Source organism: Saccostrea cucullata, unplaced genomic scaffold (assembly GCF_032062105.1).
Source record: "Saccostrea cucullata isolate Sc308-1 unplaced genomic scaffold, CSIRO_AGI_Scuc_v1 ctg275, whole genome shotgun sequence".
NCBI classification, from domain to species: Eukaryota; Metazoa; Mollusca; class Bivalvia; order Ostreida; family Ostreidae; genus Saccostrea; species Saccostrea cuccullata.
This window is the reverse complement of record NW_026924241.1, coordinates 210,014-237,608: the sequence shown is the minus strand read 5'-3', so window position 1 is coordinate 237,608 and position 27,595 is coordinate 210,014. Positions and strand designations below refer to the sequence as shown.

General features: G+C 33.7%; 2 protein-coding genes and 1 long non-coding RNA gene across 3 annotated transcripts; all 3 read right to left on the bottom strand.

Moving 5' to 3' along the window:
- Window positions 1–7,333: 7,333 nt before the first annotated feature.
- LOC134266019 (uncharacterized) lies at window positions 7,334–7,732 on the bottom strand. Its single transcript, XM_062748236.1, has one exon. The coding sequence runs from the start codon at window positions 7,730–7,732 to the stop codon at window positions 7,334–7,336; it is 399 nt and encodes a 132-aa protein (XP_062604220.1).
- A 10,030-nt stretch (window positions 7,733–17,762) lies between these two features.
- LOC134266018 (integumentary mucin C.1-like) lies at window positions 17,763–19,502 on the bottom strand. The gene is made up of 6 exons (XM_062748235.1): window positions 19,425–19,502; window positions 19,107–19,182; window positions 18,776–18,820; window positions 18,599–18,643; window positions 18,119–18,255; window positions 17,763–17,894 (listed from the first exon to the last, which is right to left on the bottom strand). The coding sequence occupies exons 1-6, from the start codon at window positions 19,500–19,502 to the stop codon at window positions 17,799–17,801; spliced, it is 477 nt and encodes a 158-aa protein (XP_062604219.1). The 3' UTR covers window positions 17,763–17,798.
- A 1,463-nt stretch (window positions 19,503–20,965) lies between these two features.
- LOC134266017 (uncharacterized) lies at window positions 20,966–27,258 on the bottom strand. The gene is made up of 4 exons (XR_009991882.1): window positions 27,230–27,258; window positions 24,174–24,278; window positions 23,220–23,345; window positions 20,966–21,054 (listed from the first exon to the last, which is right to left on the bottom strand). It is a non-coding gene; the product is annotated as an uncharacterized LOC134266017 (long non-coding RNA).
- Between the last annotated feature and the right edge of the window lie 337 nt (window positions 27,259–27,595).

The following is a 27,595-nucleotide window of genomic DNA, read 5'->3' as shown; positions in this document are numbered from 1 at the left end:
TTACCTTGCTGAGGAATGCAGAGACAAATTTCTCTAGCCGTCCAGGGGACCGCCGCTCGAATGAAGAGATACTGTGAACTGGGCATTTCCCATTTCACCACATCGTCCAGGACGTACATCTGATAAACAAGGAAAAATCATTGAACATTTGCCCAACTGTCCTGTGTTCACAGTACTGATAAGTTTGGAACCAAAAAAAAAAAATATAAAACTTGCACTACAAAATGGAACAAAATGCATTCATTTCAAGACAACTCACCCGGTGTAAGAATTTATAAATCCATGTCAACTTTAGAACACGACAAAGGATTCAACAGAAACATCTCACACGCACATTCCGCGGGGCGACTTTTCAAACGAAAGGACAACAAAAAAATTCCCACCAAATTGAACACGTGACTGAAGATCAAACGACCAAAGTGCGCCCAATGAAAAGCAAGGTTCATCAATCGATATATTCTATTTATAGATATCAAAGTGATTTGACCTAACTGTGAGTAATGCTCTCTCGCATTCAAAAGAGAATCAACCTTACTTAAATTTCTTTATATAGTTTGAATCACATTTTATTTTTAGCACATATGATACGACATTTTCTGAAGTATTAGTTCTATTTATTCAATTTACATTGACATTATTAGAAACTCAGACACGTAGCAGGGGGAGGACAGGGGGTCTCCCCCCCCCCCCCTGTTTTCGCTGAAAATGTTCATTGAAGTACAGATTGTCCCCCCAGCTAATACTACGGTAAAGTAATACGTATAAGGGAAATTCAGTATTGTATGCAAGAAAGGTACTAAAAGAAGTCGGCAATAGAAAAAAGTTGGCCTCTACCCCCCACCCCCACCCCCCACCCACGAAATAGGATTTTCGAGTTTGGGCAATGTTTTTTACTCAAGCCCTAGAAGGGCTTGAGTTATCTACAATGAAGCGCATTGAAGTGGTAAAAGTTTCCATTTGGATGAAACGTTCTGAGTCATGCTTTGACCGTCAATTATAACATAACGACACGCCCATTTCTTTAGAAACGAGAAAGAAATATTAGGGCACACTACTTTCCGCGACAAACAACATAAGTTACACTAAATTAAACATTTTTTAATAAGAAAAAACTATATAGAGAGTCCCCGCTTTGTAAAACACGCATTGCAACGAATTTGTACATAATTATGATTTTATCATGTTTATTGGAGTTAGCATAACACATGTATCGGTCGAACACGTGCTTACTCGGTGTTTATGCAGACCGTCAATTTGATTGGCTACTATATTTATGGAATACCTGTTCTACAGGTATTCGATTGAATCATTTGACCGATTTTTCCTTTCTAAAGAAATGGGCGTGTCTTACAATGAAGCGCATTGAAGTGGTAAAATTTTCTATTTGGATGAAACGTTCTGAGTCATGTTTTGAACGTCAATTATAACATAACGACACGCCCATTTCTTTAGAAAAGAGAAAGAAATATTCGTCGTAATGTTTTAGGACACCACACTTTCCGCGACAAACAACATGAGTTACACTGAAATGAAGATTTTTTAATTAGAAAAAGCTATATATAGATTCCCCGCTTCTGTAAAACACGCATTAAAACGAAATTGTACATAATTATGATTTTATCATGTTTATTGGAGTTTGCATAACATTTATCAGTCGAACACGTGCTTACTCGGTGTTTTTGTAGACCATCAATTTGATTTATTATATTTATGGAATACCTGTTCTACAGGTATTCGATTGAATCATTTGACCGATTTTTCCTTTCTAAAGAAATGGGCGTGTCTACTATCGTTTTAGGAACAGCTTGACACTTTGCTATGTGGGGCGTGCTAAAAAGTTTGTAAGCTGATTATCATATTACTCATCGATTGGCTGTTCGATTTCATTGAGATGAATGGTAATTTGCATATCAAACACAGAACCCAGGAGCGCACTGACCAATGACAATCTATGGTATTTACTACTTGGTTTACAACTACATTTTTTACGTGTCATCACTCAGTCCAAACCCCGCTGTATATTGAATCTACTACATGTACATGCTCTCATACATTAAAGAAAACTAAAAAGAAGCATTTACATTGGGGGAACACGTTTATTTCATTTGTCTATAATTTACATATCTTCATTTTTCTAGCGTTTTTTTAACGGGAGACGAGGAGGAGCACCTGAAAGTATTATTATAATATAGATATAAAAAACATCGTTAAAACTCAACAATTATATGTATAATAATATCTCTCGGTTACTATTCCATGAACAATTTTTGAACACGTTATATTTTACTTCTTTTTCGCAATACCTTTGCTCAATAATGAGATTAATGCTTCAGATTAAAACACATACCTTTGTTTTGATAACAGCTATCTGGATTAGGATGAGTTGAAACCGGGACACGCCTCGGGAACTTGACAGGAAAAATGGTGTTTTCTTCTAGGATACGCTTAGCTGAATTAGTTCCATTGCTGTTTGTCGAAAATTTATTTTCGTGCTCTTTATCAAAACTTGAGATAATATTTCCAAAAAAATTGGATGCAACGTCCAAGTTATCGGGACACTTTCCGTGGTAGTACTTTTCAAGCTTTGATATGTCACAATTAACGATTCCTGAGCGAGGAAGAAAACTTCCATCTGAAACTTTTAGTAGATACTTTTGCTTGTTACTGTTGATTAAATGGCATCTAATTTTTTCGGAAAATGAGTTTTTAACAGATTCGGACGCTTTGAACTTTGTTTCATATTCTACAGTTTTTGATTTAAGTTCCTTTTGTATTTTTTTCAACACATCATTAGCCGATTCAACCAGGGCTTTTTCATCCTGATGTTTATTTACATCTCCACACTGCTGACTAGAGATGCATTTCTCTAGTCGGCACTGTCTTGAGTTATGTTCTAATTTCAAATGGCAGTTGGAACATTGTTTTCCAAAACCGGGAGTTATATTCCCACAAAATTTGTCTCTCAAATTTTGTAAATGCTCCAAAGCACTTTCGCTTTGGACTTCAAGCTCCAAAATTTCTTGTTTTAGATTAGTCATTGAATGTTCAATGGGTGTTTGATATGTGAAATTTTGAAATATATCCGGGGCCTTTTCCTGCACGAATAACTGGGTCTCAGACACACTATTAGATGTTTTATGCATGGATGGCTCAGGAACTCCTTCTATCACTTTAATATTTATATTTGAATCGGTTGATGAGACAAATTTCAAAAATCTATTATAATGTTTTTCTGTCAAATCGACGTAATCCCCCTCTTCATCGCGGTATGATAACATAGGTGCAGACATAAGATCAATAGATTTTATCTCGGAATAAATGGCACTCTTTAATCCAATTAACGAATTAAGTTCCGAAAATTCTACCAACAAAGGAGACACACGTTTAACTCCGCAACATTCATGATGTATTTTCAAGAATACTTCTCGAACACTTTCTTCAAACACCGCCATAATTATCACGTTCTAGTTTTCTTTCCTCTCTGTCATACAGTCTTCTCCACACTAACACTTATTGTTAAAACTAGCAAAGGTTACATAATATCTGACCTCGTTTGTCTTGCTGAATCCGAGCAAAGCAAGCATGAAAAAGGTACTCACCCATAAAAAATAAACAGGTATGTAAACGTATAAAGATCTTAATATTTCTATAAATTATATCAGTAGTTAATACTAGTATGTAAAAGTAAGAAATAAAGGTCGGAGGAGTTTGTGAAATGCAGGCACCTTCAAATTACTGAACCCCCCCTTTCAATGATTTTGACCCCCCCCTTTTACGTAAACATATTTACAGATGTAACTTTTCTAATCTTATTTATTTGTATCTACAATATTGTATCGTTATTACAAGAAAACCATTTTTTATTATTGCACAGTATTTTTTTTATTTCAAAAATAGAATTCGTCATGGAAAAAAGAAATAAATTAGGAAGAGTGTATGTAATTGCCAAGGAACTGAGTGAGGACTTAAGGAGGATTGTAATAGAAAATCTGGTGGAAGGAGGGGCAAATGTTTCTAATCTTCATTTACCGAGAGGTCTACGTCAACTGGTCTCAAAAAAATTGGGCATCAGTGTTAATTGTATTTCCTCCATTTGGAAACGGTATACAACTATTGGTACCGTGAGCAGAAGACCCCGTCGAGGAGGTCCACGTAAAATGGTGCAGCAGGAGGATGTAAATCATATTGCTATTTTGAAAACTGTTAATCCAACAATGTCGCTAAAATCAATCAAAGATAACGTCTTACAGTACTCAAATACACTTCGAAATATAAGTGTGCCTACTGTGTCAAATATAATCAGAAAAGATCTTAATATGACACTTAAACGAGTCACATTCTGTCATGGTAACAGATTTACTCTTCCAAATTTACAATACACTCAGAGATTTCTGCAATATGTTAACAACGAAGACCCGTTTGCTCTTAAATTTATGGATGAAATGGGATTTGTTGTTTGCGATGGAAACAAAGTATATGGTCATTCGGCAAAGGGGACCCCATGTGTTGCTGTTTCTAAATTTAATGCGAAAAATCATTTTACTATCAGCCTCATAGTTGGTGTATCAGGGGTCAAATTTGTAAAAATCGTTGAGGGTTCCTCGAATTCTATTGAATTTTTGCATTTCTTAGGGGAGGCAGGAAATAGTTACACCGACGAAGGAGAAAAAGTTCTGCAAAGAGGAGACAACTTTATAGTGGACAACGCACTTACACATCATAATATGTCTGAGGTGGTTTTGAGGAATTGGCTACCTACAATTGGTGTTCAATACATATTCCTACCAACATATTCGCCTGATTTAAACCCAGCCGAATTGTGCTTCAGAAAAGTTAAAATTTTATTGAAAACAGAAAAATACGTCTCACTTTTATCACAGAACATTAAGGTTGCATTATACACTGCATTCAGCGAAATTAGTGTTCACGACACATTGTCATTTTTTCGAGCAACAGAGTATATAGATGTTTAATTGTTTAGGTGAATTATTAATCAATAAATGTCAAGTTAATTTTCTGACTTTCATATCTTGTTTTAAATTGTTATGACAATTGTACATGGTAAGAAAAATCAAGCAAACCGAGTTTAGATTGACCACGTGTTTATATTTACATCACAAAAATGTAGCAGTAAACAAATATGGAATATCATTGGTCAGTGCGCTCCTGGATTCTGTGTTTGATATGCAAATTACCATTCATCTCAATGAAATCGAACAGCCAATCGATGAGTAATATGATAATCAGCTTACAAACTTTTTAGCACGCCCCACATAGCAAAGTGTCAAGCTGTTCTTAAAACGATAATAAAGGTAGCTCAAAACGTTCCATCCAAACGGAGAATTTTACCACTTCAATGCGCTTCATTGTAAGATAGCTCAAAACGTTCCATCCAAACGGAAAATTTTACCACTTCAATGCGCTTCATTGTATTATCATTTTACTAACAGCGTGACAGTTTGCTTGACAGGACGTGCTAAAATTTTGTGTGCTGATTTCATTTTGCTCATCAATTGGATGTTCGATTTCAATGGAATCAATACTAATTTGCATATGAAACTCAGAATACAACAATATCCTGATAATACTGGCCAATCGGAATGAATGATTGTTTACCAGTGCGGCATTTGTTACTCACCAGCAACACGTGGTCTGTCAAAGCCCGTTTTTGTTGTGATTTGACAGGAAATACGTATAGGAGAATTTAAAGAATAAAATTAGTAAGACTACCCTGCTAGTGTTGTACTATGTAGCTATAAATATCATCATTATAGATTGTAAAACTTGCTTAAATTGTCCGTCCTCGTGTAATTGTTGTTTACTGCATACTCATTCAATACGATTGGTCAATATATTATCAGTGGTATTGTTGGGTTCTGTGTTTCATATGCAAAGTATTATTGATTCCACTGATCAGAAATCAAACATCCAATCGATGAGTAAAATGATAATCAGCTCACAAAATTTTAACACGCCCTATCAAGCAAACTGTCAAGCTGTTTGTAAAACGATAATAAAACGATGCTAGGTCATCGATTTACTCAGTTTAAAAACACAAAAATATATTATTTTTGTAGATAGAAATATTTCTAGAGACAAAAATGAAGCTTATCTTGAAAACGTCTTTATACTAAAATATCGGATTCTATTTTATGTTGAATGAACAATGAGTGAAGCTCTGCAGCCGCAACAGTTTCTATACAGAGATTTCTCTCTTTCTTTTGCGTAGGAATCTCAGGTAAACTTTTTACAGTCGCCGACAAAGCATCTTTGGACGAGTCCAATGCAGACTCTGAAAAGTGACGCAGGTTACCCCATCGTTGACAAATTCTACAATGCATGGCCAGAAAATGTATGGCTGTACCCCCAAACTGAAAGTGCTTTTCACGGGCCTGCAAATGATGTGTACTTTGAGTGACAGTAAAATAATAGCACAAAATCTATATTATAATAACTTCTTTTGGATTCGTACGGAATATGTATTGGACATGCCGCTCAGCTAGAAGAACCCCATCGTCTCAAGCCACCGTCCGGAGTAGGAGAGGATCGTACATTTTGGCCGTGGTTTAATTGCAACGATGGATGAACCTGTAGTCACGTGAATTTTTTGGAGCCTGGAGCCCCCCCCCCCCCTTCCACTTTGAAAAACTTTTCTACAGGCTTGTAGCAAACTATTTAGATTAATGTATATATTGAATGTGATGTAAGTCATTAAGCAAAAAATACAAAAAACGTATATAGTTTGAAGTGTACTAAATGTCTACATAAAAAACGGCAACGTTACTAGGCTCTGTAAAATATTCCTGAAGGCTGAAAGTGTGTTACGTAATTCATCCTAAAAAGTAGTACGGTTAATTATATTTCTGCTAATTAAATTCAATATATGAATTTTGTTTCATGTACATGTAGTTAATTCAACAGAAGATTGAACTCAATAGCCCTCATCTTATACCATTTTAGGATATTAATGACACTTCCTAATTGACTTTCTATAGCTTGAGTATTTCTGACGTTTTGTCAGTATACACTTGTTTTTGCTTGTCAAGTTTTCCAGGTAAGTAAAAAAAATTGTCTGGCTGGTCCCCTACTTTCAAAAACGATGCTACGTGCCTGAAACTGTCTGAATCATAGGCGTCGGAACCGGAGAGGGGAGGATGCTTCTCTGGCTTAGCCCTCTCCCCCCCAGACTTTTTTTGCAAATATATACATAATTTGGCATTGAAAATTGGGGTTACATTTTTTTGTTGGTTTAGTCCGCCCCCTTTCAATTACCCCCCCCCCTACTTGTTGATATAGTATTATCTTGAAAAGATATGAATCACTACTTACTTACTTACTTAGGCATTTCGTTCCGTGAGGAACATAGGCCATCAACAACAGTCCTCCAACGAACACGATTCTGAGCTGCTCTAGCTGCATCATGCCAGGTCATATCCTGCGTCTTTAGCTCCGACTCCGAGTCCCGCCTCCAGGAGTTTCTAGGACGTCCTCTTTTTCTTTTGCCTTGTGGGTTCCAAGTCAGGGCCTGGCGTGTGATGCTGGATGGTGACTTCCTTAATGTGTGTCCAATCCAGCCCCACTTCCTCTGTCTTATTTGTATGTCCATGGGTTCCTGTCCTGCTCTTTTCCATAGTTCTTCATTTGAGATCCTTTCAGGCCATCGGATGTTGAATATGCGCCTGAGACAGGTGTTATAAAATGTCTGGATCTTCTGCAGGGTAGCTTTAGTCATCCTCCATGTCTCTGCACCGTACAATAGGACGGGTTTTACATTTGAGTTGAGGATCCGCAGGATCACCCCCCCCCCCCACTTCAATATGTCTGCACTATCTCTTGCGCAGTATTGAATTGCTTGACTAGTTACTACAGCATTGAAAGACCGATTTTTTGTACTTATTCAAAGAAAATGAAAAAAAATTATTTATATCCAAATAAGTTGTTCTCGAGTTTTAAGTTTGCTGTTAATGAATGCATCATATGAATATCTAATAAAAAAATGTAATGAAAGGCTGGTTAGACTTTTTAAGTTTTTTCTATAAAAATAATTAATGAAAATAAAGCACATTATTTGTGAATATTTTTTAAACTTATGGTTAAAAACACCACAAAACTAGTCACAACTGAGGACAACATGGTTATTAATCATATTTTCAAAAAGAAATTGAAACGAAATTGAGAAACTTGTGAGAAATAAATTTTTTTAATATTTGAACCTAAACCGATCAAAATTAAACTGATCCCGATCAAAATTAACACAAAATGAATAAAATGCTAATTTATTGCCTCTTCGTGTATTTACAATGAAGAAGTCTATTTTATTGTCAGGTTCAATAATGTTTTAACCCTTATTACACCTAATCAGACTTGTGTTCTTGGGGAAATGTTATTTATTTCCAATAATTTTACATTTATGGTTGGGATCGGTTTAATTTTGATCGGGATTGGCCAAAATAAAAAAAAAATAATTTCTCTAAAATTTGGCTATTTCGTTTCAATTTCTTTTATAAATATGATTAACGAACATGTTCTCCCCAGTTGTGACTGAACCACAAGTTTAAAAAATATTCACAAATTATGTGTTTAATTTTCATAAATAATTTTTTATTTAAATTTTTTAAGAACTTTTCATTACATATTTTATTAGGTATTCATGTGATGCATTCATTTACAGCAAAATTTTTACACGAAAGCATCTAATTTGGATGTAAATATTTTTTTTAAATTTTCTTTGAAAAAATACAACAAAAAAAATAATAAAATAATTTAAAGCTAATGTCGACCTTTCAATGCTGAAACCATTGTTTAAAAACGGTTGACTCAGAGATCTATAAAATAAAAAGTTGGTGTGGCATTCCTCCTTAAATTAGAATACTTCGAGGGTGGTTAATTCATCGCATCGTATGACAAAACAGTAATAAATGTAATATAAAATGAAATTAACAAGTAATAGAAAATGAAGGAATCAATGAATAAAAGAAAACAATAAAAGAAAAATAATCGAGGAACTGTGAACAATGAGCTCACTAAATGATACCCCCCGCCTCCCATATGGTTAATATGGCAAAGTCCATGTTTTGCTGTGGCCGGGAAACCCAAAATATGTATCGGATCATAAAGTAAAATAGGAGGTGCACAATACGTGATAAAGATTCTGTGAAAGTTTCATCAAATTTCGCTCAGTGGTATGAGAGGAGTTGAGGATAAGAGAGGGGTACCCCAAAGCGTAACAGACAGACGGACGGACGGACATACTGATTACAGTATATCCTCTCACTTTTCAAGCGGGGGTTTAAAATGAGCATGAATGATCGAAAGAGCGATAGATGCATTTCAAAGATTGCTAATTTGAGACATGTATTTCATTGAGCAAGTAATTAGTACAAGGACGTAGCATCGTTTTTGAAAGGGGGCAGTCAGAGAGAAAAAATCGACTTTACCTTTCAGTAACAAATTTTTACTACTAGTATATTGCAAGAAAGAAAAAGAGGAGGACCAGCCTAGCTTTTAAAGAGCATTTTCAATGGTAAAAAGTTATATTTGGAAAAAATACGGAGGGGCCAGATCCCTCTGTCCACTTCCACGTACCCTCTGATGCTACGTGCCTACAGTGTTAGTAGAAAAATTATAATTTTTTAAAATTAAAATACCCAGGGATGAATACGTTATATTCCGCTCTGTTTCGTATACGCGTCGAAATGAGTTGAATTTAAAATGGGCTCAGACGGAATAGAGAGAATATCTGGGAAAAAAATAGCTATGTAAGATGGGCGATCAAGGCGAGCAAAATGCCTTTTTTGCGACAAATATAAAAGTGATAAAATTAATAACTCTCAATTATAACATTCTTTTTTTCTTTGATACTTCATTTTAAAACATTACCGTCACAGTTCTACTTATCTCAAAACGACATTGATTTTCCATTAAAAAAATCTGCTTTTCCGCAACAAATTATACTGCTTTTCTGCGATTATATGTATAGTTTTTGCTTTTCGGGGACTTATATTTTAACATATCCCTCTGTCGTTAGCCAAGTAAAATATATTGCCCATGCTTAGTACGACCAAATATAAACATTGATCACAAGAGGCCCATGGGCCACATCGCTCACCTGAGCACTGTGGCTAAGGAAAAGTAGAAATTGGTTTATTAATGAAAAGTTTAAATCAAGTAGTCCCATGACCAATCATGGCTTTGCTATTCTTGAGAAGAGGATTTTTAAAGAATTTTCCTATATATGTCTATGTAAAGCTTTGGTCGGCCATTGTGGCCCCGCCCTACCCCCGGGGGTCATGATTTAAACAAATTTGGATCTACACAAGCTGAGGATACTCTTATATAAATATGATCAATTATGGCTTTGTTTTTCTTGAGAAGAGGATTTTAAAAAGAATTTTCCTATGTATTTCTATGTAAAACTTTGGTCGGCCACTTTGGCCCCCGCCCTACCCCCAGGGGTCATGATTTCAACAAACTTGAATCTACACTACCTGAGGATGCTTCCATATAGATATAATTAATTATTGATTTGTTATTCTCTAGAAGATGATTTTTAAAGAATTTTCTTAAATATTTCTATGTAAAACTTTGGTCTGCCATTTTGGCCCCGGCCCTACCCCTGGGGGTCATGATTTGAACAAATTTGAATCTACATACCTGAGGATGCTTCCATATAAATTTGATCAATTATGGCTTTGTTATTCTTGAGAAGATTTTTAAAGAATTTTCCTATATATTTCTATGTAAAACTTTGGTCGGCCATTTTGGCCCCCGCCCTACCCCCTGGGGTCATGATTTGAACAAATTTGAATCTACACTACCAGAGGATGTTTCCCCATAAGTTTAATCTTTCCTGGCACAGTGGTTCTTGAGAAGAAGATTTTAAAACATGTCACCAAATTTTCATTAATTCCCAATTATCTCCCCTTGAATGAGGGCTTGGCCCTTCATTTGAACAAACTTGAATCTCCTTCACCCAAGGATGCTTTGTGGCAAGTTTGGTTGAAATTGACCCAGCGGTTCTTGAGAAGAAGTCGAAAGTGTGAAAAGTTTACAGACAGATGGACAGCCAGACGGACGCCGGACAAAATGTGATTAGAAAAGCTCACTTGAGCCTTTGGCTCAGGTGAGCTAAAAATTACGTCATTTTTATTTGATATAAAGTCACCAAGGGTCCAAGTAAAATTTAACATATTTTCAACTAAAAATGAACAGTATTGATTATTCAGAAATTCACAAGGCCAAAAGAGGCCCACTGTGAACCTTGTTCTTGTGCCCCCATTACCAAATAACACCATCTCAGATCTGCACATTTCCCCTGCATTATACTAGTAATACACCTGTTCTTGCATTATGTACACAATAAATTAGGACAGACAACGGACAAATTTTGATCAGAAAAGCTCAGATGAGCAAAAAGAAACTGGTTTCATGAATGTGAAAATATTTTAGAATTGTCCATCAGAGTCACATGTTTTAACTCCATATTGAATGTGAGTATGTGTTTATTTCAATCGTAATGACAATAGCATAAAATTAGTTATTGCATTACAGTCTCTTCACGGAAAAAAGAACGAGTAGGCACTTTCGTAACAGAGTAGAAAATCTTGAAGAATTCCAACACCCTGTCAAAAAAAAATTCATGGAAACTGATGTGTATGGCACGCCAAATTCACAAAAAATGAGCTAAACATAGTTTCACAGTTGATAAACTAGGTTTATCATTTGTAAACTATAGTTTACGGAGTGTAAACTATATTTTACAACGTTAATTTATATTTTACATCTGTAAACCATAGTTAAGGCGATAATCTATGTTTCAAAACCGTAAACTGTACTTAACATTGAAAACAATCATTTGCTATTGCAAAACATAGATCATCTGATAAATACAGTTTCATGATTTGTAAACTATGGTTTACAACTCGTAACCTTAGTTAACAACCGTTAAATGTAGTTTTAGAGATGAAAACTATAGTTAAAGAATGTTAACTACTCGGTATAGTTTACGGTTTGTAAACTATAGTATGTCAACTGTAAAACTATGTATAACTTATTTTTGTGAATTTGGCTTGCCATGGATGTGATAGACGACGAAAAGTGTCGTGAAAATGTCAAACAGGATATCAGATTCCGAAGCCCCGTAAAACTTGCCCAGAATTGACTGGTACCTGGTAAATGGATCGATGTAGTTGAAGAAAGGATCAGCGCGTTGTTCGAAATTTCAGGGAGGACGGTGGTGCATTGATGGCATACGATTGTTGCTGCTCAGTGAAAAATCAAGAAATTCTGCCTTGCCGACAGAGAAAGTACTGCGGACGAGCCAATTCGGCTTCATCCACTCGTCTGTTTGACTGAAACCTCCAGGACTTTGTCACGGTGATGCATGGATTGGAAAAAAGATACAAGCGCTCAACAGTATCCCTGTACACACAAGGAAATTTTTAAATGATGAGGCACTTTGTAGTTAGAGATGCAGACACAAAAAATGGGAGGTTCTTTCCGAAATTTAAAAAAAAAAAACAGCGGGCCTAAGCCTGTGTTTGAATACAAGTACTTCAGGGATCATGCTTCTGGAAAAGAGAAATGCCGGTATATCTTGGATGACGCTTTTAAAAATGTTGTCCAATAAGAACAGCAAAAGAGATAAATAATTCTGATTTTTCGCATCTTCCCAAAATAAGTGGGATATAGTAGTGGAATTCCTGAGATTGTTGAAATCGTGATAATTGACGATGGCAAAAATGATGCCGAGGAACCAAAACAAAGATAAAGGAAGGTGGAAAAGGAGAAAGAAGGAGAACATGCAAACATCGCCGTCAACATCGCAAAGATGAAGAGATAGATGAAAATGACCAGTCTGGAGCAAGATAAAGAAAATACCACTGAAAACAGATGTGGAAATAGGAGACACCACAGTATGTCACAAGAAAACTCCATTAAAATCAGGAAAATGCAGAGGAAAATAATAAATCCCAAGGGAAAGAAGCTAATCGCAGGGATGGTGCCAACCATTGCAAAAAAGGCACTGATACAGAACATAACTTCGGAATTCTAACAATGAAAGTAAAAACTAGAGGTATCATGAGCAATGAACTCACTAAAAGTAAAAGATACCCCGCCTCCCATATGGTTATATTGACAGAGTCCATGCTTTGCTCTGGTAGATCAGAAATAAGTGTCAGATCAAAATGTATAAAATAGGAGGTACAAAAACTTGATGGAATTTGCCATTATAATGGTATGGGAGGCAGTGGGTATATAATTTAGTGAGCTCAGTGCTCACAATACCTCTAGTTTGGAAATAGAATTTAAAATTTGTTTTAAATGTTATTTTTTAAATATTGTAAACAATGATTTTATTGTTTTGGAAAACTATACGTCAAAATTAGGAAGAACAAATGAATCATTTGCACGTATGCAAATTTATAACATCTGGATGGTTTAAACATTACTTGTTTGCATCTGGAAAATTTGGGGGAAAGAACACGAAGATGATGCCCTGTTCACACGGAGAGTTTAATTCGAATTAAACGTAAAGTTACTGCGAATTAGCTTCGCTTAGCGTTCACACGGAGAATTTAATGCGAATTAGTTTAATTCGAATTAGTTTACTGCGCATTAAATTACTTCACATTAGCTCCGTGTGAACGCTAAGCGAAGCTAATTCGAATTAAATTTTAAGGCATGCGTAATGGCAAAATTAGGTCAAATGCCACATGTCCGTGGTCAAATTGAAGTATTTGTGCTATTTTTGAGTGAAAAACTAAGGAAAATTGTGTTAATCACTAAAATGTGTGTACAGGCACTATAACATTATGTCAAATGCATCTGATTGCCACCACGACAAAAGGTCCTTATGGCAATTTTTCTAGAACAGAGAAATAACGTCATAAAGACGTGACGTTGCAGACGGTTAGCGTCGTGCGTCGCAGATTTTTTTTTTTACACGTGTTTTACGTTTTGACACGTCTAGCCTTTATCATGTTTATCGTGGTTTTTGAACATTGTTATTATACAGTAATTATGATTTAATTTCATTTATTTTATATAATTTAAATCTGAATTTTCATTTTGGATCTTCTAGTCCACTGGTATTAATTTAAATGTAGGCCTATTTAGAATTTTATTTGAGGTCAGTTTCTTTACTATACGTACGTCGATCTCTGATCTATTTCATTTCATTTCCTCTATGTATATATAGAAGCTCAGACAAAGTGTTTTTCTAAATAATGCGGATGAATAAATGCAAATTTTTCTATTCTAGTATAGACAAAATTAAAGTTAGGTGTTAGGCACGGGCATTTAATTAAAATTCTGTATGAGATCCGCTCCAGCATTCTCAACATTTGTAAACATCAATCTAGATCTGTGTATACATGGAATCATCGGTGCATCTTGCATAATTTTTTGTTGTCAAGTGCTTTAATGTTAAAACAAATTTGAAACTGAACATATTTCTTGCAACAAAGATTAAATGTATTCTTATAAGTTTCCCGAATCTTGCAAAATAATCAGCAAATGACAGACGCGAAATTGTTTTCGGAACTATAAAAAAAATGGAGAGATAACTCCAGCAATCAAAATACTTTTTATAGGGGTTCCAGAGAGGGGCATTTTTTTTCTTCATTAACTGACGATCTTCATAGAAATTTGCTCCCGGATTTATATATTAAAAAAAACTTTTTAAAAATCTTATTCATCAGCAGTGCAAACGTTCTACTAAGTATTTGAAAAACATTTAGAAATTTTTTTTTACACTTTGGAAACAAGATTTATGTAGAATAAATAATAGATGCAACATTGAACCGAATTTTTTAATTTAAAAAATCTGTTACATGAGTTCTACTCCTTTTGATATGAAAATATTTAAATGACTTTAATTTTAAAATTATTTTTTCCATACAAAAATGTTTAACTCTTTATTGTTGTTTCTTCCAATTAATATTACAGTGATAACAAGCAAAAACTACCTTTTGAAATAAAATTGTTCAAAATCAAAAAGATAGATCAAGTTTACATTCGTGTCTTAATTTGATGAGAGAGATGGATAGACTGCTTACATTTAATCCAGTTTATGGATGTAGAAATGAAACTTCAATAATAAAAATCGAATTATTCAAGCAACAGAATATCGTATAATGTATAAGATCTCTACTGTTTTAGGTGTACCTGTACCTATTTATTTTCGGGAATATGAAATAAAAGTTTAAAAGTATAAATTATAGCTTTAAACATCTGCAGATTTAAGTCGTACATAGCATACGTGTAAGTCAAAACATATACAATCCGTGTCTTATATAGTATCAAAGCGAACGCGGTACAGTTCTATTTCCACAGGAGTCTGAAGGTTTATCGTCCCAAAAAAAATATACTGAAAATTTTTTTACATGCATGCCACCTCGTAAAATTCTCTCATTTTCAAAAGTATGCCAGTTTAGAAATATTGCGAACTAGTCGCATTTAACTGATTGAATGAATATCAAATTTCCGATTTAATTTTTACCTCCTAACGGAAAATTTCTGTATTAATTAATTTACTAAGCATATGATTCAAAACAACAAGGCATTTACATGCATAATTATCATACCCCGCTTGAAAAGTCGGAGGGGGGGGGGGCACATATATATAGTGATTGTTATACACACCGCTTATCCCCAACTCCTCTTATACCACTGAATGAATTTTTATGAAACTTCACAGATTTTTTTATGTAGTTCCATAAGATTGTACACCTCTGGTCCTATTTTACTTTTTGGTCGGTTATATATTTCGGATTTTCCTCTTGATTACAAAACACGGGCAACGCCATTCATTTTATAATATTGAAGGGTACCCATCTCAACCCGCAACTCCTCCTACATCATAGAATAAATTTTAATGAAGTACTTTCATTTATTATTTATTATAGATAATGTCATTTTTCACCTCCAAATATATATTTTTGGTTTAACACTTATTTCATGTTTTGCCATTATAACGCATGGTGGGGGGGGGGGGGTATCATTTAGTGAGCTCAGTGTTCACAGTACTTCTAATTGATGATTTACTGTTTATATTTCCAATGTCTTTGTCCGAGATAAAATTACAAAGAGTTAAAATACTTTCTTTCTACATAAATCCATTGGTTCACCGATAGGCGCGTTTAACAAAAAATCACGCGCGGCGGGACAAATTAATACAGAAGCGGGACTTACAGTAGCACATGGATTTGCGGAATCAAGATCATGTACATGTAGTTATAAGGAAAAACTAAGATTTTTTTCATGGCGATGAACAATCAACTGCCTAGTGTGATAATTTTATGCTGTGTAATTCTGCAAAATATCACACAAGCCACGCGATCGATCACAATATGAAACCAAAAATTAGACAGTTATTCATAATTATATCGAAAATTCTATTTCATATCAAAATTTTAAAAAAGACAAAATTAATATATTTCATTTGAAATTTCGATTTATGTTTAAAAAAAAAAAATGAAAATTAACACTAGTAGGTAGAATGGCTTTAATAAATCAGTAATAAATTACCCGCTATTTGTATATACTTGGTATATATGTTCTTCTAAAAGTCTTTAATTTTTACAAAAAAAACCCACTTTAATTGTTGTACAGAGTATACAGTAATTAATTGCATTTCACAATTTTTTCTGTTTTTATATTAAGAAAGAAAAAAAAAATTCACAAATTTTCACAACCCAGTTGCATCTTGTTCATTGTTGTTACCGAGGACTTTTTTGAAATACCTAGGTATTTCGGAGCATTTTCTTTCACATTTGGAAAGATTTATTGTTATACTGTATTAAAACAAGAAAGTTGACAGCTTGGCCTACGTGCATCGAGGGCAATGATTTTCGAATGAATTCTATAAGATTTTCAATTAAACAAATCTTTACAAGATTTACGAAGAAATATTTTAGTATTGTGAAAGTATGCTTTATATAACAAAGATAATTGATATTGAACAGAAGTCGTTTGCTTCTCCCAGCAATTTTCCATCAATGAAAGTAACACTGTTTAATTGTTTTATATTTCACTGTGAAATACAAAACAACCAGTTACTTTTAATGATGGAAAATACTAAACATTTATTCCCAAGTACTATACTAAAATTATTATTATATTATATACAATAATTAAAATCAAAGATTTAATAAACTTGTAAAAAAATTATTCTTTGAATACTCAGTGATATACATTCATTATCATTATTAACGTTACGACGAAAAGTTAAAAACATGTTCACTCTGAAAACTTTTGACGTTTGACGTTAGTGCTAAAGTAGCAGGACGTCATTATTTACCTGTTAAAGTATTAGTGATATAAATGAAGGAAAAACATACTTAGAGTTGACGTAGGGTCACAAAAATTCATATTTGGTAACTTCTAACCTTGCTCTATTAAAATCCATGGAAAACTAAAAATGTGTAAAAATCGCCATAAGGACCTTTTCTCATGGGGCCAATCATCTGTTCCTGCATAAAGTGATGTGATTTGCAAATGACGTCATAATAGCCTTACTGACGCCTGGCCGTAGAAGTAGAATTTTAATTCGCTTTAGTTTACTTCGCATTAGCTGTTGTGTGAACGCAATTTAATTCGCATTAGTTTGATGCGCATTAGTTTATTTCGCATTAATTTACTGCGAATTAATCTCGTCGTGTGAACAGGGCATCAGTATCTCTAATCTGACTGTATTTTAATTTTGTATTTATTTTCAGCACAAGAGCACAAAAGGCTGATAATCTTTTTAAAGAAAAACTCAAAAATATATGGTATAAAAATCTGCCAGATTTTATTCAAATACCCAGGTATGTACTTAAGCATTGTCTATCATTACAACAAAAGATTTCACCCGAATCTAACTCTGACTGTATAAACTGACAATCGTCTGCCTGGAATAGATAGAAAATGAAGGATAATCTCAATTTTCAAAGATACAAACTCTTTGTGTCATGAAAAGTGATAACTGAAATTTGGCTGAAGCCAAACATCTTGCAAAATAGAACTTGCCTGTAACTGTCGTTATTTATAGTCTTGCTTGTATTGCACAAAATTCTAAAGTATTTCTAAGAAAGAGAAAGAGCAATGTTCCACAAAAAAAAGATCTTGAACATACCATAGAGCAGTGGACTGTGAACTTATAGCCTACATAAGATCGAATCATACAGGTCTGCGTTTCTGGCAGACAAGTCCGGTTCCAATTACACTGTAATGCCTCGTCACACACTGGGCACGGTATGGCAGGTTTGGTACCTGCAGAATGCAGGTCTAAAATAAAATTACTGACTATATAATGAAAAATATACATATAGTTTGCAGAACATATATTCCTCAGTGTATATAGATCTGAGACTATGAACGTTAATTATTCTCTGTCGACTTTTCAAAGGGCAACCAAATAAAGTGAGTGCATCCTTGTCTTCTATGTTTAAAAATTGCTAAGAATTCAATTTTTACAATTTCATCCCTTTTACACAACTTTCAACTTTACTATAAGCTATATAAATGTAAATTAAAGCTTGCTTTTTGTCATTTTCCCCATTTTTACAAAAAAAATTATCTTCCATTAAATATATCTTTATACAAATGTAAATACCCGTGGTGGTGCTAGGAGATTTTGTGGTTGACGTCGAAGTTGTGGCTTCTGAAAGAAAGACTAGTGTTTGTTCAAATTATCTTGCGATATGTTATTATCTTGAGAAATCATAATCAATACCATCTTTTTTCTTCTTTAAGTTTAAAATTAATTGTGAAAATATGAACGTATACATACTTGTAGTAGTTGCTCGTTCTGTTGTGTTTGGTGTCGAAGTTATTTCTAAAAAAAAGTGTTTGTTTGAATTATCCTGCTATCTTTAGAAATTATAATCAAAAAGTTCGCGTACTTTATTCTTTAAGTTTTAATTTTATTGAGGAAATATGAACATATACATACTTTTAGTACTTAAGCGTTCTGTTGTGGTTGGTGTCGAAGTAGTTATTTCTAAAAGAAAGTGTTCAATAAAAGTACCTGCAATATGTTACTATCCTTAGAAATTATAATCAATATTATCTGTTTTCTTCAAGTTTAAATATTTGTTGTGAAAATATGAACATATACATACTTGTAGTAGTTGATCGTTTTGTTGTGGTTGATGTCGAAGTTGTTACTTCTAAAAGAAAGTGTTCGATAAAAGTTTCCTGCAATATGTTACTTTACTTAGAAATCATTATCAACATTATATATTTTCTTCTTTAAGTTTAAAATTTGTTGTGAAAATATGAACGTCTACATACTTTTCGTAGTTGTACGTGCTGTTGTGGGTGATGTTGAAGCTGGAGCAACTATAAAGTGATGTTTGTACATTAATTAGAGTACATGAAAATGAATTTCCCGGGATTATGCTAAAAAATTGCTGTTTATATTTTGCCGTTTATTATACGAACATAATTGTATCCCTGTCGTATAGATCTTTTGGTACTAGAGAAACGATTTTGGCTCCTTTCAATGTTGTCGCCATTGAAGCTTAGTCTCTTGAAACATTAAAGGAAAGTTTTTTTGATAAATGAATGAATTACTTGGAGTTAACAAACAGTATTTAAGCTTCAAAGTCCATAAAACAATAACAATACAAATTTGGAGCTGAGTAAACATAAACATTTAAAACATCAGACGTGGAGGAGTGGGCATTCCCTACTGACCGGTCACACCCACCTTGTGTTCCCTGTCATGATCTGTATTCAGAGGTTCTGCTGACAACTTGTATAGTTTTGATTTCTTAAAAACATTATTAATGTTCGATTTTTTCAAGTCAACTTTTTTTATTTATACAAAATTTTATTCACACAAATAATGGGATCGGACAGCAGGCAAAGCCTATTTTAGCCCTCTCCCTAGTCAAGTTTCATGACAAGGGAAACCAGAAGAAACATTTTTGTTTAAAAAAATTCCCTCCTTCCCATGCTAATGAATCCTATATAAATTGATTAAACACTGCTCTTTGTTTTACTATTTTTTTTTAAAATTTACAAATAATAGAGAAGGCCCTCTGAAATGGCTTTAGATTTAGATTTTTGCCTTATAATCAAAGCATAATTTCTGCCTTAAAACCAGAACATAAAACAAGTAATTGATGATAAAGAATCTTTAAGTCTATCTTATTGTAAATTTTGAATTTACATGCATGGGAAAGACAAATGCAAAATTTACAAGAACATTAACTACCACGTTTCTCCTTTTATATTTCTACGCGTGAATATACTAGTACACGGAAACTGTTTTCAAATCAATTTCACAGTTGTCTTAGTAGAAAAACATAGCAATGTAAATATTCCTGAAACAAAGAAGTATCAGCATATAATGACAAAGTACCAGCATATGACAAAGTACCAGCATATAATGACAAAATACCAGCATATAATGACAAAATACCAGCATATAATGATGAAGTATCAGCATATAATGACAAAGTACCAGCATATAATCACAAAGTACCAGCATATAATGACAAAATGCCAGCATATAATGATGAAGTATCAGCATATAATGGCAAAGTACCAGCATATAATGACAAAAAGTATCAGCATATAATGACAAAATACCGGCATATATATTAACAAAAAGTATCAGCATATAATGACAGAATACCAGCATATAATGATGAAGTATCCGCATATAATGACAAAGTACCAGCATATAATGACAAAATACCAGCATATAATGACAACGTATCAGCATATACTGACAAAATGCCAGCATATAATGAGGAAGTATCAGCATATAATGACAAAATACCAGCATATATATTTACAAAAAAGTATCAGCATATAATGACAAAATATCAGCATATAATGATGAAGTATCCGCATATAATGACAAAGTATCAGCATATAATGAAAGTTCTCCACATAAGGCAGTTACGGCGTTCCACAAATAATAATGATCGCAGTGCGTATACTTACCGACACAAAAGCAATGCCCACGATAACACACTGCTATATGATTTGATGTACAATCCTTATTTTTACAATCGGTATCCGAATGACAAGCAGGGGTATGTACTATCCCTTTAGCTAATAATATAAAAATTAATATTTCTAACTTCATATTTCATTGAATAATTTCGATGGACGTAAGACAATTCAATGCTTAGCATGAAAAAACAAACGTTGAATTTTTAACTTTTTGAGTATCTGAGTGCACAAAATTCTCACAAGTACTTCAGATTTTTAAAACGCTATAAGGTATAAGTGATAAATCCTCTAAAAATAGTTATATTGAAGACGACTCTAATTCATCTCGAAAATCTGCAGCAAAATTTAAATTCTAATGAATCAATCTCGAATTCTTTTATCAAGATTTTCCCGAACTTTTTCATAGTCCTCTGGCCTTTCCCTTAATTCTATGACACTCGGAACTCTCGAGTTACCCGCTAGGTGACATTTCCAAATTTTTTAGCATTTTTCACGTTTGACGCTGAATACTCGGATTATTGGGGCAATTAAATAGCACGACGAAAGACAAAAATATCTACCGAAACAAGATATCATGACACATTTTGGTGACATGTAGTAGGTATATGATATACTAGGCCCAATCGAAGTGACTTCCGTTCTCTCTTTTATATTATTGTTTTACAAACAGCGTGACAGTTTGCTTTATAGGGCGTGCTAAAATTTTGTATGCTGATTATCATTTTACTCATCGATTGGATGTTTGATTTCAATGGAATCAATAAGACTTTGCATATGAAACACAGAACCCAGCAATACCACTGACAATACTGACCAATCGTATTGAATGACATGTTTACTAGCATGCAGTAAACAACAGTTACACCTGGAAGGAAAAAGCAAGTTGTACAACCTATAATGATGATATTGATAGCTACATAGTACAACAGTAGCAGAGTAGACTTACTAATTCTGTTCTTTGAATTTTCATATACGTATATAAAACCATCCGGTCGAATCATAACAAATATAATACATGCTTTTTTTAAGGACAGAGAACGGGCTTTGACTGACCACGTGTTGCTGGTGAGTACAAATGCGCACTGCTGAACAATCATTCAATGTGATTGGCCAGTATTCTCAGGACATTGTTGTATTCTGAGTTTCATATGCAAATTAGTGTTGATTCCATTGAAAAAAAGCATCCAATCGATGAATAAAATGAAAATCAGCACATAAAATTTTAGCACGCCCCATAAAGCAAACTGTCATGCTGTTTGTAAAACAATAATAATACCAGGGTTATGACTTTTTTTTAGTAAATCGTTAAATCTATTTTAATTTTTGGATTTTTCAGATGGAATACATTATAAATAAATACGAGAAACATAATTCTTGAGAAAAAAAGAAAAAATATTTTGACCGGGGTGTATATTGGGGGGAGGGGAGGGGCAGGGGTGTTCCTGTCCACAAGTACCTGTGAAAATTCTTAATAATCTTGACGGCAGTTTAAAAAACATGAAACAAGAAGCCCATTGGCCACACCGCTCACCTTAGTAACTTTGGTGATGCCGTTCTTTACAAGATTTCCACCCTTGTAATACCTATTGTGGCCTCGCCCCCCCCCCCCCCACCCCCGAGGTCACAATTTTAACAATTCAGAATTTACACTATCCCAAGATACTTCCACATAAGTTTCAGCTTTTCTTCCCCAGTGGTTGTTGAGAAGAGTATTTTAAAAAATTTTTCCTATATATTTCTATGTAAAACTTTATTTCCCTATTGTGGCCCCGCCCTACCCCCGGGGGTCATGATTTTAACAATTAAGAATCTACACTACCCCAGAATGCTTCCACTTAAGTTTCAGCTTTTCTGGCCCAGTGATTCTTGAGAAGAAGATTTTTAAATTTTTTCCTACATTTTTCTATGTAAAACTATACAGTAATAATATAAGTAACCCTGATAATAATAATATCAGAAACCCTGATCAAAGTATCAGTGTCCTTGTGAAGAATATCAGTAACCATGATAATAATATCAGTGATCCTGATAATAGTATCAGTGATCCTGATAATAGTATCAGTAATCCTGATAAAAGTATCAGTAGCCCTTATAATAATATCAGTTATATCGGGGTAATAATAATATTTAGTGACCCTGATAATAGTAACAGTAACCCAGATAATAATATCAGAAATCCTGATAATAGTATCAATATCCAAGATGATAATATCAGTAACCCTGAAAATAGTATCAGTAACCGTGATAATAGATTAAAATCTTACTTAAGCAGACGCAATGTCCGTGTAAGCAGGTCTCACTGTAGGGAGAGTCACAGAAGGTATTAGGACAGGCTTCCGAGTGGTGATGAGGATCACGACGACTATGGCACGTTAAAGTATTAATCGTCTCTACGTAATGAAAGTTCCGTTAGAAATGCTTTGTGGAAGTTCAAGATTGGTTGTGTAATACAGAAAACCATGTTACAAAGAGAGGGGAAAAATTTAGTTTGTCGATATGTTTTAAACTTGTTTCATTTGCTTTGAAATTAAAGATCTTTAATTGTTTTCAAAACGTACTTTCCCCCTCTCTCTTTATGATGAAAAAAAAAACAGATTAAAAAACTGTATTTCAATCAGAGGAAATCATAATAAACACTATGGATAGAATTAAGCCTGCTCTTTGAATGATGCTTTTATATTGATGATTTTGTTTACTAAGTGCTTCAAATTCCACCAAAGAATGAAGGTAAAACCATTTCTTTATACTTCTGCCAATTTCATCTATTCTGCATTTAACATATGTCCATTAAAATTTTTCAGCTTATCATACTCAGTTTCAAGGCTAATTCGTAAATACAAGATTTATTAACAAAAAAGTCTGTCAAAACATGTTCTTATTTGTGTTCTTATGGGTGGAATTTCAATCAATGTCATCAATAACATGACAAAAATTTCAAAAGAAAGATAAAAAAAGGAACAAAAATGCAGCAATTACCATGTAAGCAGAAATTTCACCGAGGATGCAATTTTGGCATTATGTTCTTTGCAATAATATCTTTGATAAGCGTTAAAGAATCGCTAAAATTACATCTCGCTAAAGATATACAATGTATTTAGCAATTTTTAAGGATAAAACGCTAAATTCATGTCACCCTAAATTTTCCACTTTTACGTTTTTATATCACTACCATTTACAGATGTGAAAATGATTGTACGATGAAAAAAAAAAAGACCTACTCCAGCATTGGCACTTTCCACTTAAACAAATAGGCTTGCTGTGTGAACAGTGAAGACTTGCGCAATTGCTGTCCCTCGTACAATGGTTACTGCCATGTGGTTCATCTACAATTAACATTCTACAGTAAAACCCGCTTATGGTGAACATCCTCATATTACAGCAATGTCATTTTCATTCCTCATGACTTTAAAACATTTTGTTTTTTGAACAGATAATATAACGAAATACGTTTATTAAAGAAATACAATCTAATCTTCAGCCTTCATTATCAGCGTGTTTTACTATAACATTACTCCAGTATGTTCATATGCATGTTTTATATTATTGCTTTCTGAAAAAAGTTGCTCCTATTCAATTATTAAATGTTTCTTAATTTTTTATTCATGAAATATGATGAGAATTTCACTTAATCAATGACCAGTTGCAATGGCTAAAAAGAATCAAATGAAAATATGTAGAACCTGTGGCATATTTATTTTTTTATTCAATAAATAAAAAAAAAAAACATTTTTCACATTTTGGAGTACGGGAATTAAGTCAATACTGACCTTTGAAGTTGTAACGACTATAGCTACTCAGTTACTTTGTACTATACATTAGCAAGTGCTTAGGAGTCTTTAGAATGAGATTTTATGAATATCCAGTAGATGGTGACATCTAAACATGAGGAACATATTTTTGCTCAATTAATAGAAACAGTATAGATATATATGATAGGTTAAAGAGCAGGCAATATGTAAGTTAACAAGTAACAATCATGTCATTGCCAAACTTCAACTCCAGACAGTGGTCAGCCTTACAAATTGATTTCTTACAATCTTTAGTTCACTTCTGATGAGAAAGGTTTCCTTTCCCGCCCATTCATCTGCTCTTTTGTATACTAGCAATCGGCAATCCTCGACTGACTCCGCTACGCTTCATTCAAACCTCGGATGTGATTGATGGAGGAAAACGCATCAAGTCAATACATTTCTAAGCGGGAAACTGCCTTGTCACCCATTTCATATTTCGCTCTACATAAAGTTCTTCGAAAAGGTTTTTTAGTTTGTTTAATTCTGTATTGTAAAATAGATTCTGATTATATATTTGTTGCAGGTTGATAAATCTAACTTGTTTATATCGAACACGTGGTTGCTATTTATAGGGTGTGAGAGGTAACGCGTAGTAATACTTGTTAAACGGGTTATATAAAGCATGACTGGCATGCTCTGTGATTTTTATAGTCATTCGAGCTCAAGACTTTGCGTTTTTCACACGCTTTACGCCCGCCCACCCACCGTCCTTTTTTACATATTATTTAGTTTTAAAAGTGGGTATTGGTATGTTTATATTATTATAAGAATTGAATATGTTTAATTATTGAAATGTTTTTATGTTGTGGATCTACGTAATCGAGTTATATTCAGGAAAGCGAGGCAGATATTCGCGTGTTCTATGTATTTATATGTTAATAAATGCGCAAGTCTTGGAGCATTTACCCATAATCAGTGTTGTTATGATTTTGAATACGACTGGTAAATATTTTTTGCTCGTTTTAGATTGTTCGAATAAGAACATAAACAACCTTATTAAAACCTTTTGATTGTAGGCTTTGAAAATAAGAACAAATTATGGGATATTCTATAAAGTAACTTGGATTTCAAATGTATGACATTTGAGAGAACTTCAAATAAGATCAAATGTCTGAATCATGGTAGAGCAACTTTGACGTCCGAGGTTGTGTGCGAGGTACGAGCCATCCGAGGAACTCCGAGTGGTATATTAGTCTTTCTAAAGCATTGATTTTAAGCCGATCCTTTGTGTACATGTACGAGTCTAAAGAAATTTTTTTTTCAAAGTGCGTTAAATTTTGGACCAAGCTAACGCTAAATTTCTTTTCAATGTGCGTTAATATCGACCATATTAACTCACTTTGAAAAAAAAAATGAAAAGCTTGATCAATATACTTACAAATAATCGGTATGACAAATAATTGACCCTGGTAGGATAACTTTTTTTGTGATAAAGTAACTTCAAGACCTGAGGTATTGACGTTTTAAATATTTTAGGTTTTGATAAATGTTATAAAAGGGAAATGGGTCTTTTAGAATGAAAGAGAGAGATGATTGTTTAATATCATTATTTCGCTTCTTTTTTAAAAATTCTAGTTTGTAATTAGTAGATGGGGGGGGGGGGGCTAAAAGAGAACGACTTAAAGCATAGCATTTATCTTAAGAAAAATGGGACATTTTGATTTTTCAAAACTATGAAAATTCTTTCTCTCTCATATCTTTTACTGTTCTTAAAATTTCTAGTTTTCATTTGTTTTAAGTTAATTCATTTATTGAAAGTTTTCAACGTCATAACAGTTATGTATATGTTTTTGGAATAGCATAGGCATCGGAACCGGGCGAAGGGCAAGGGGAGGGGGGCTAAGCCCCCCACTTATTTTGGAAAGATATACATCAAATAGGCATTGAAAATGCGGCTTACCCTTTTTTCGGTTCATTACTCCCCTTCCCCCGTTTTATTTGTTACCGACGCCTGTGTATTGAAAGATAAAGAGTTGGGCTGAGAGATCGTCTACCCGTCCTCTCCTCTTCTCGACGGGAGTAAATCAGTTCATTAAGTTTTTTGAAAGATAAATAACAAATAAAAGTCATTACTAAGATCTAAATCCAGAATTTTCGTTTTTACATATTTTTTTTTCAAAGTGCGCTAAGTGTCGTCTAGGTAAAATATATTGATGTGAACTCTTAACGCACTTTGAAAAAAATTTTCGAAGTGCGCTGAGTTGATCCCAAATTTAACGCACTTCGAAAAAAAACTAAAAAAAATTTCAAAGTGCGTTGATTTTGTCCCAATTTTAACGCACTTTGAAAAAAATTTTCAAAGTGCGTTGCCACATTGGATGTACTTACTTTATCAATGTACATGCACTTACGTATATTGCTGTTGCATGTACTTACTTTGTCACCATACATTCACTTGTACGTAAATTTTTGTTGCACATACTTACTTAAGCCTTAGACCTAAAGCACTTTAGGTCTATGCTTAAGTACGTACATTTACTTACGTCTGCATCCACATTCATGACTGTGACAATAATGATGATAATCTCTCTCGCAATGTGCATAATAACAATGAGAGGTCGTGGTGCAATAGCCCGCATCTCCTAAAATAAGGTGAAGAGAATCACTTTTTACATTTATGCTATCTATTCCATTCATAGAATGACTATTCCAAAAACCCTAAACTTAAACCCAGTATACCACTAAATCTTAGCAGCAAGTTTTGTATTGAAGTATTTTATTCTGTATTCTATTTTTTTCGTTTTTTTCATTTGCATGTTAAATAATTATGACGAACAAAATTATTTTATGGCGTTTTTTTTCGAACACATATTTCTAATTCGTATTTCATTTATACATTGTACAGTAAA

Excerpts from the sequence above, each read along its gene's own strand:
- LOC134266019 (XM_062748236.1), bottom strand. The coding sequence starts at position 7,732 with ATGACTAAAGCTACCCTGCAGAAGATCCAGACATTTTATAACACCTGT.
- LOC134266018 (XM_062748235.1), bottom strand. The coding sequence starts at position 19,502 with ATGGCGACAACATTGAAAGGAGCCAAAATCGTTTCTCTAGTACCAAAA. Across the intron at positions 18,821-19,106 it reads AAAACGATCAACTACTACAA|AAATAACTTCGACACCAAAC; the intron begins GTATGTATATGT and ends ACTTTTTTTTAG. Across the intron at positions 18,256-18,598 it reads ATCTCCTAGCACCACCACGG|GTACCAAACCTGCCATACCG; the intron begins GTATTTACATTT and ends TGCATTCTGCAG.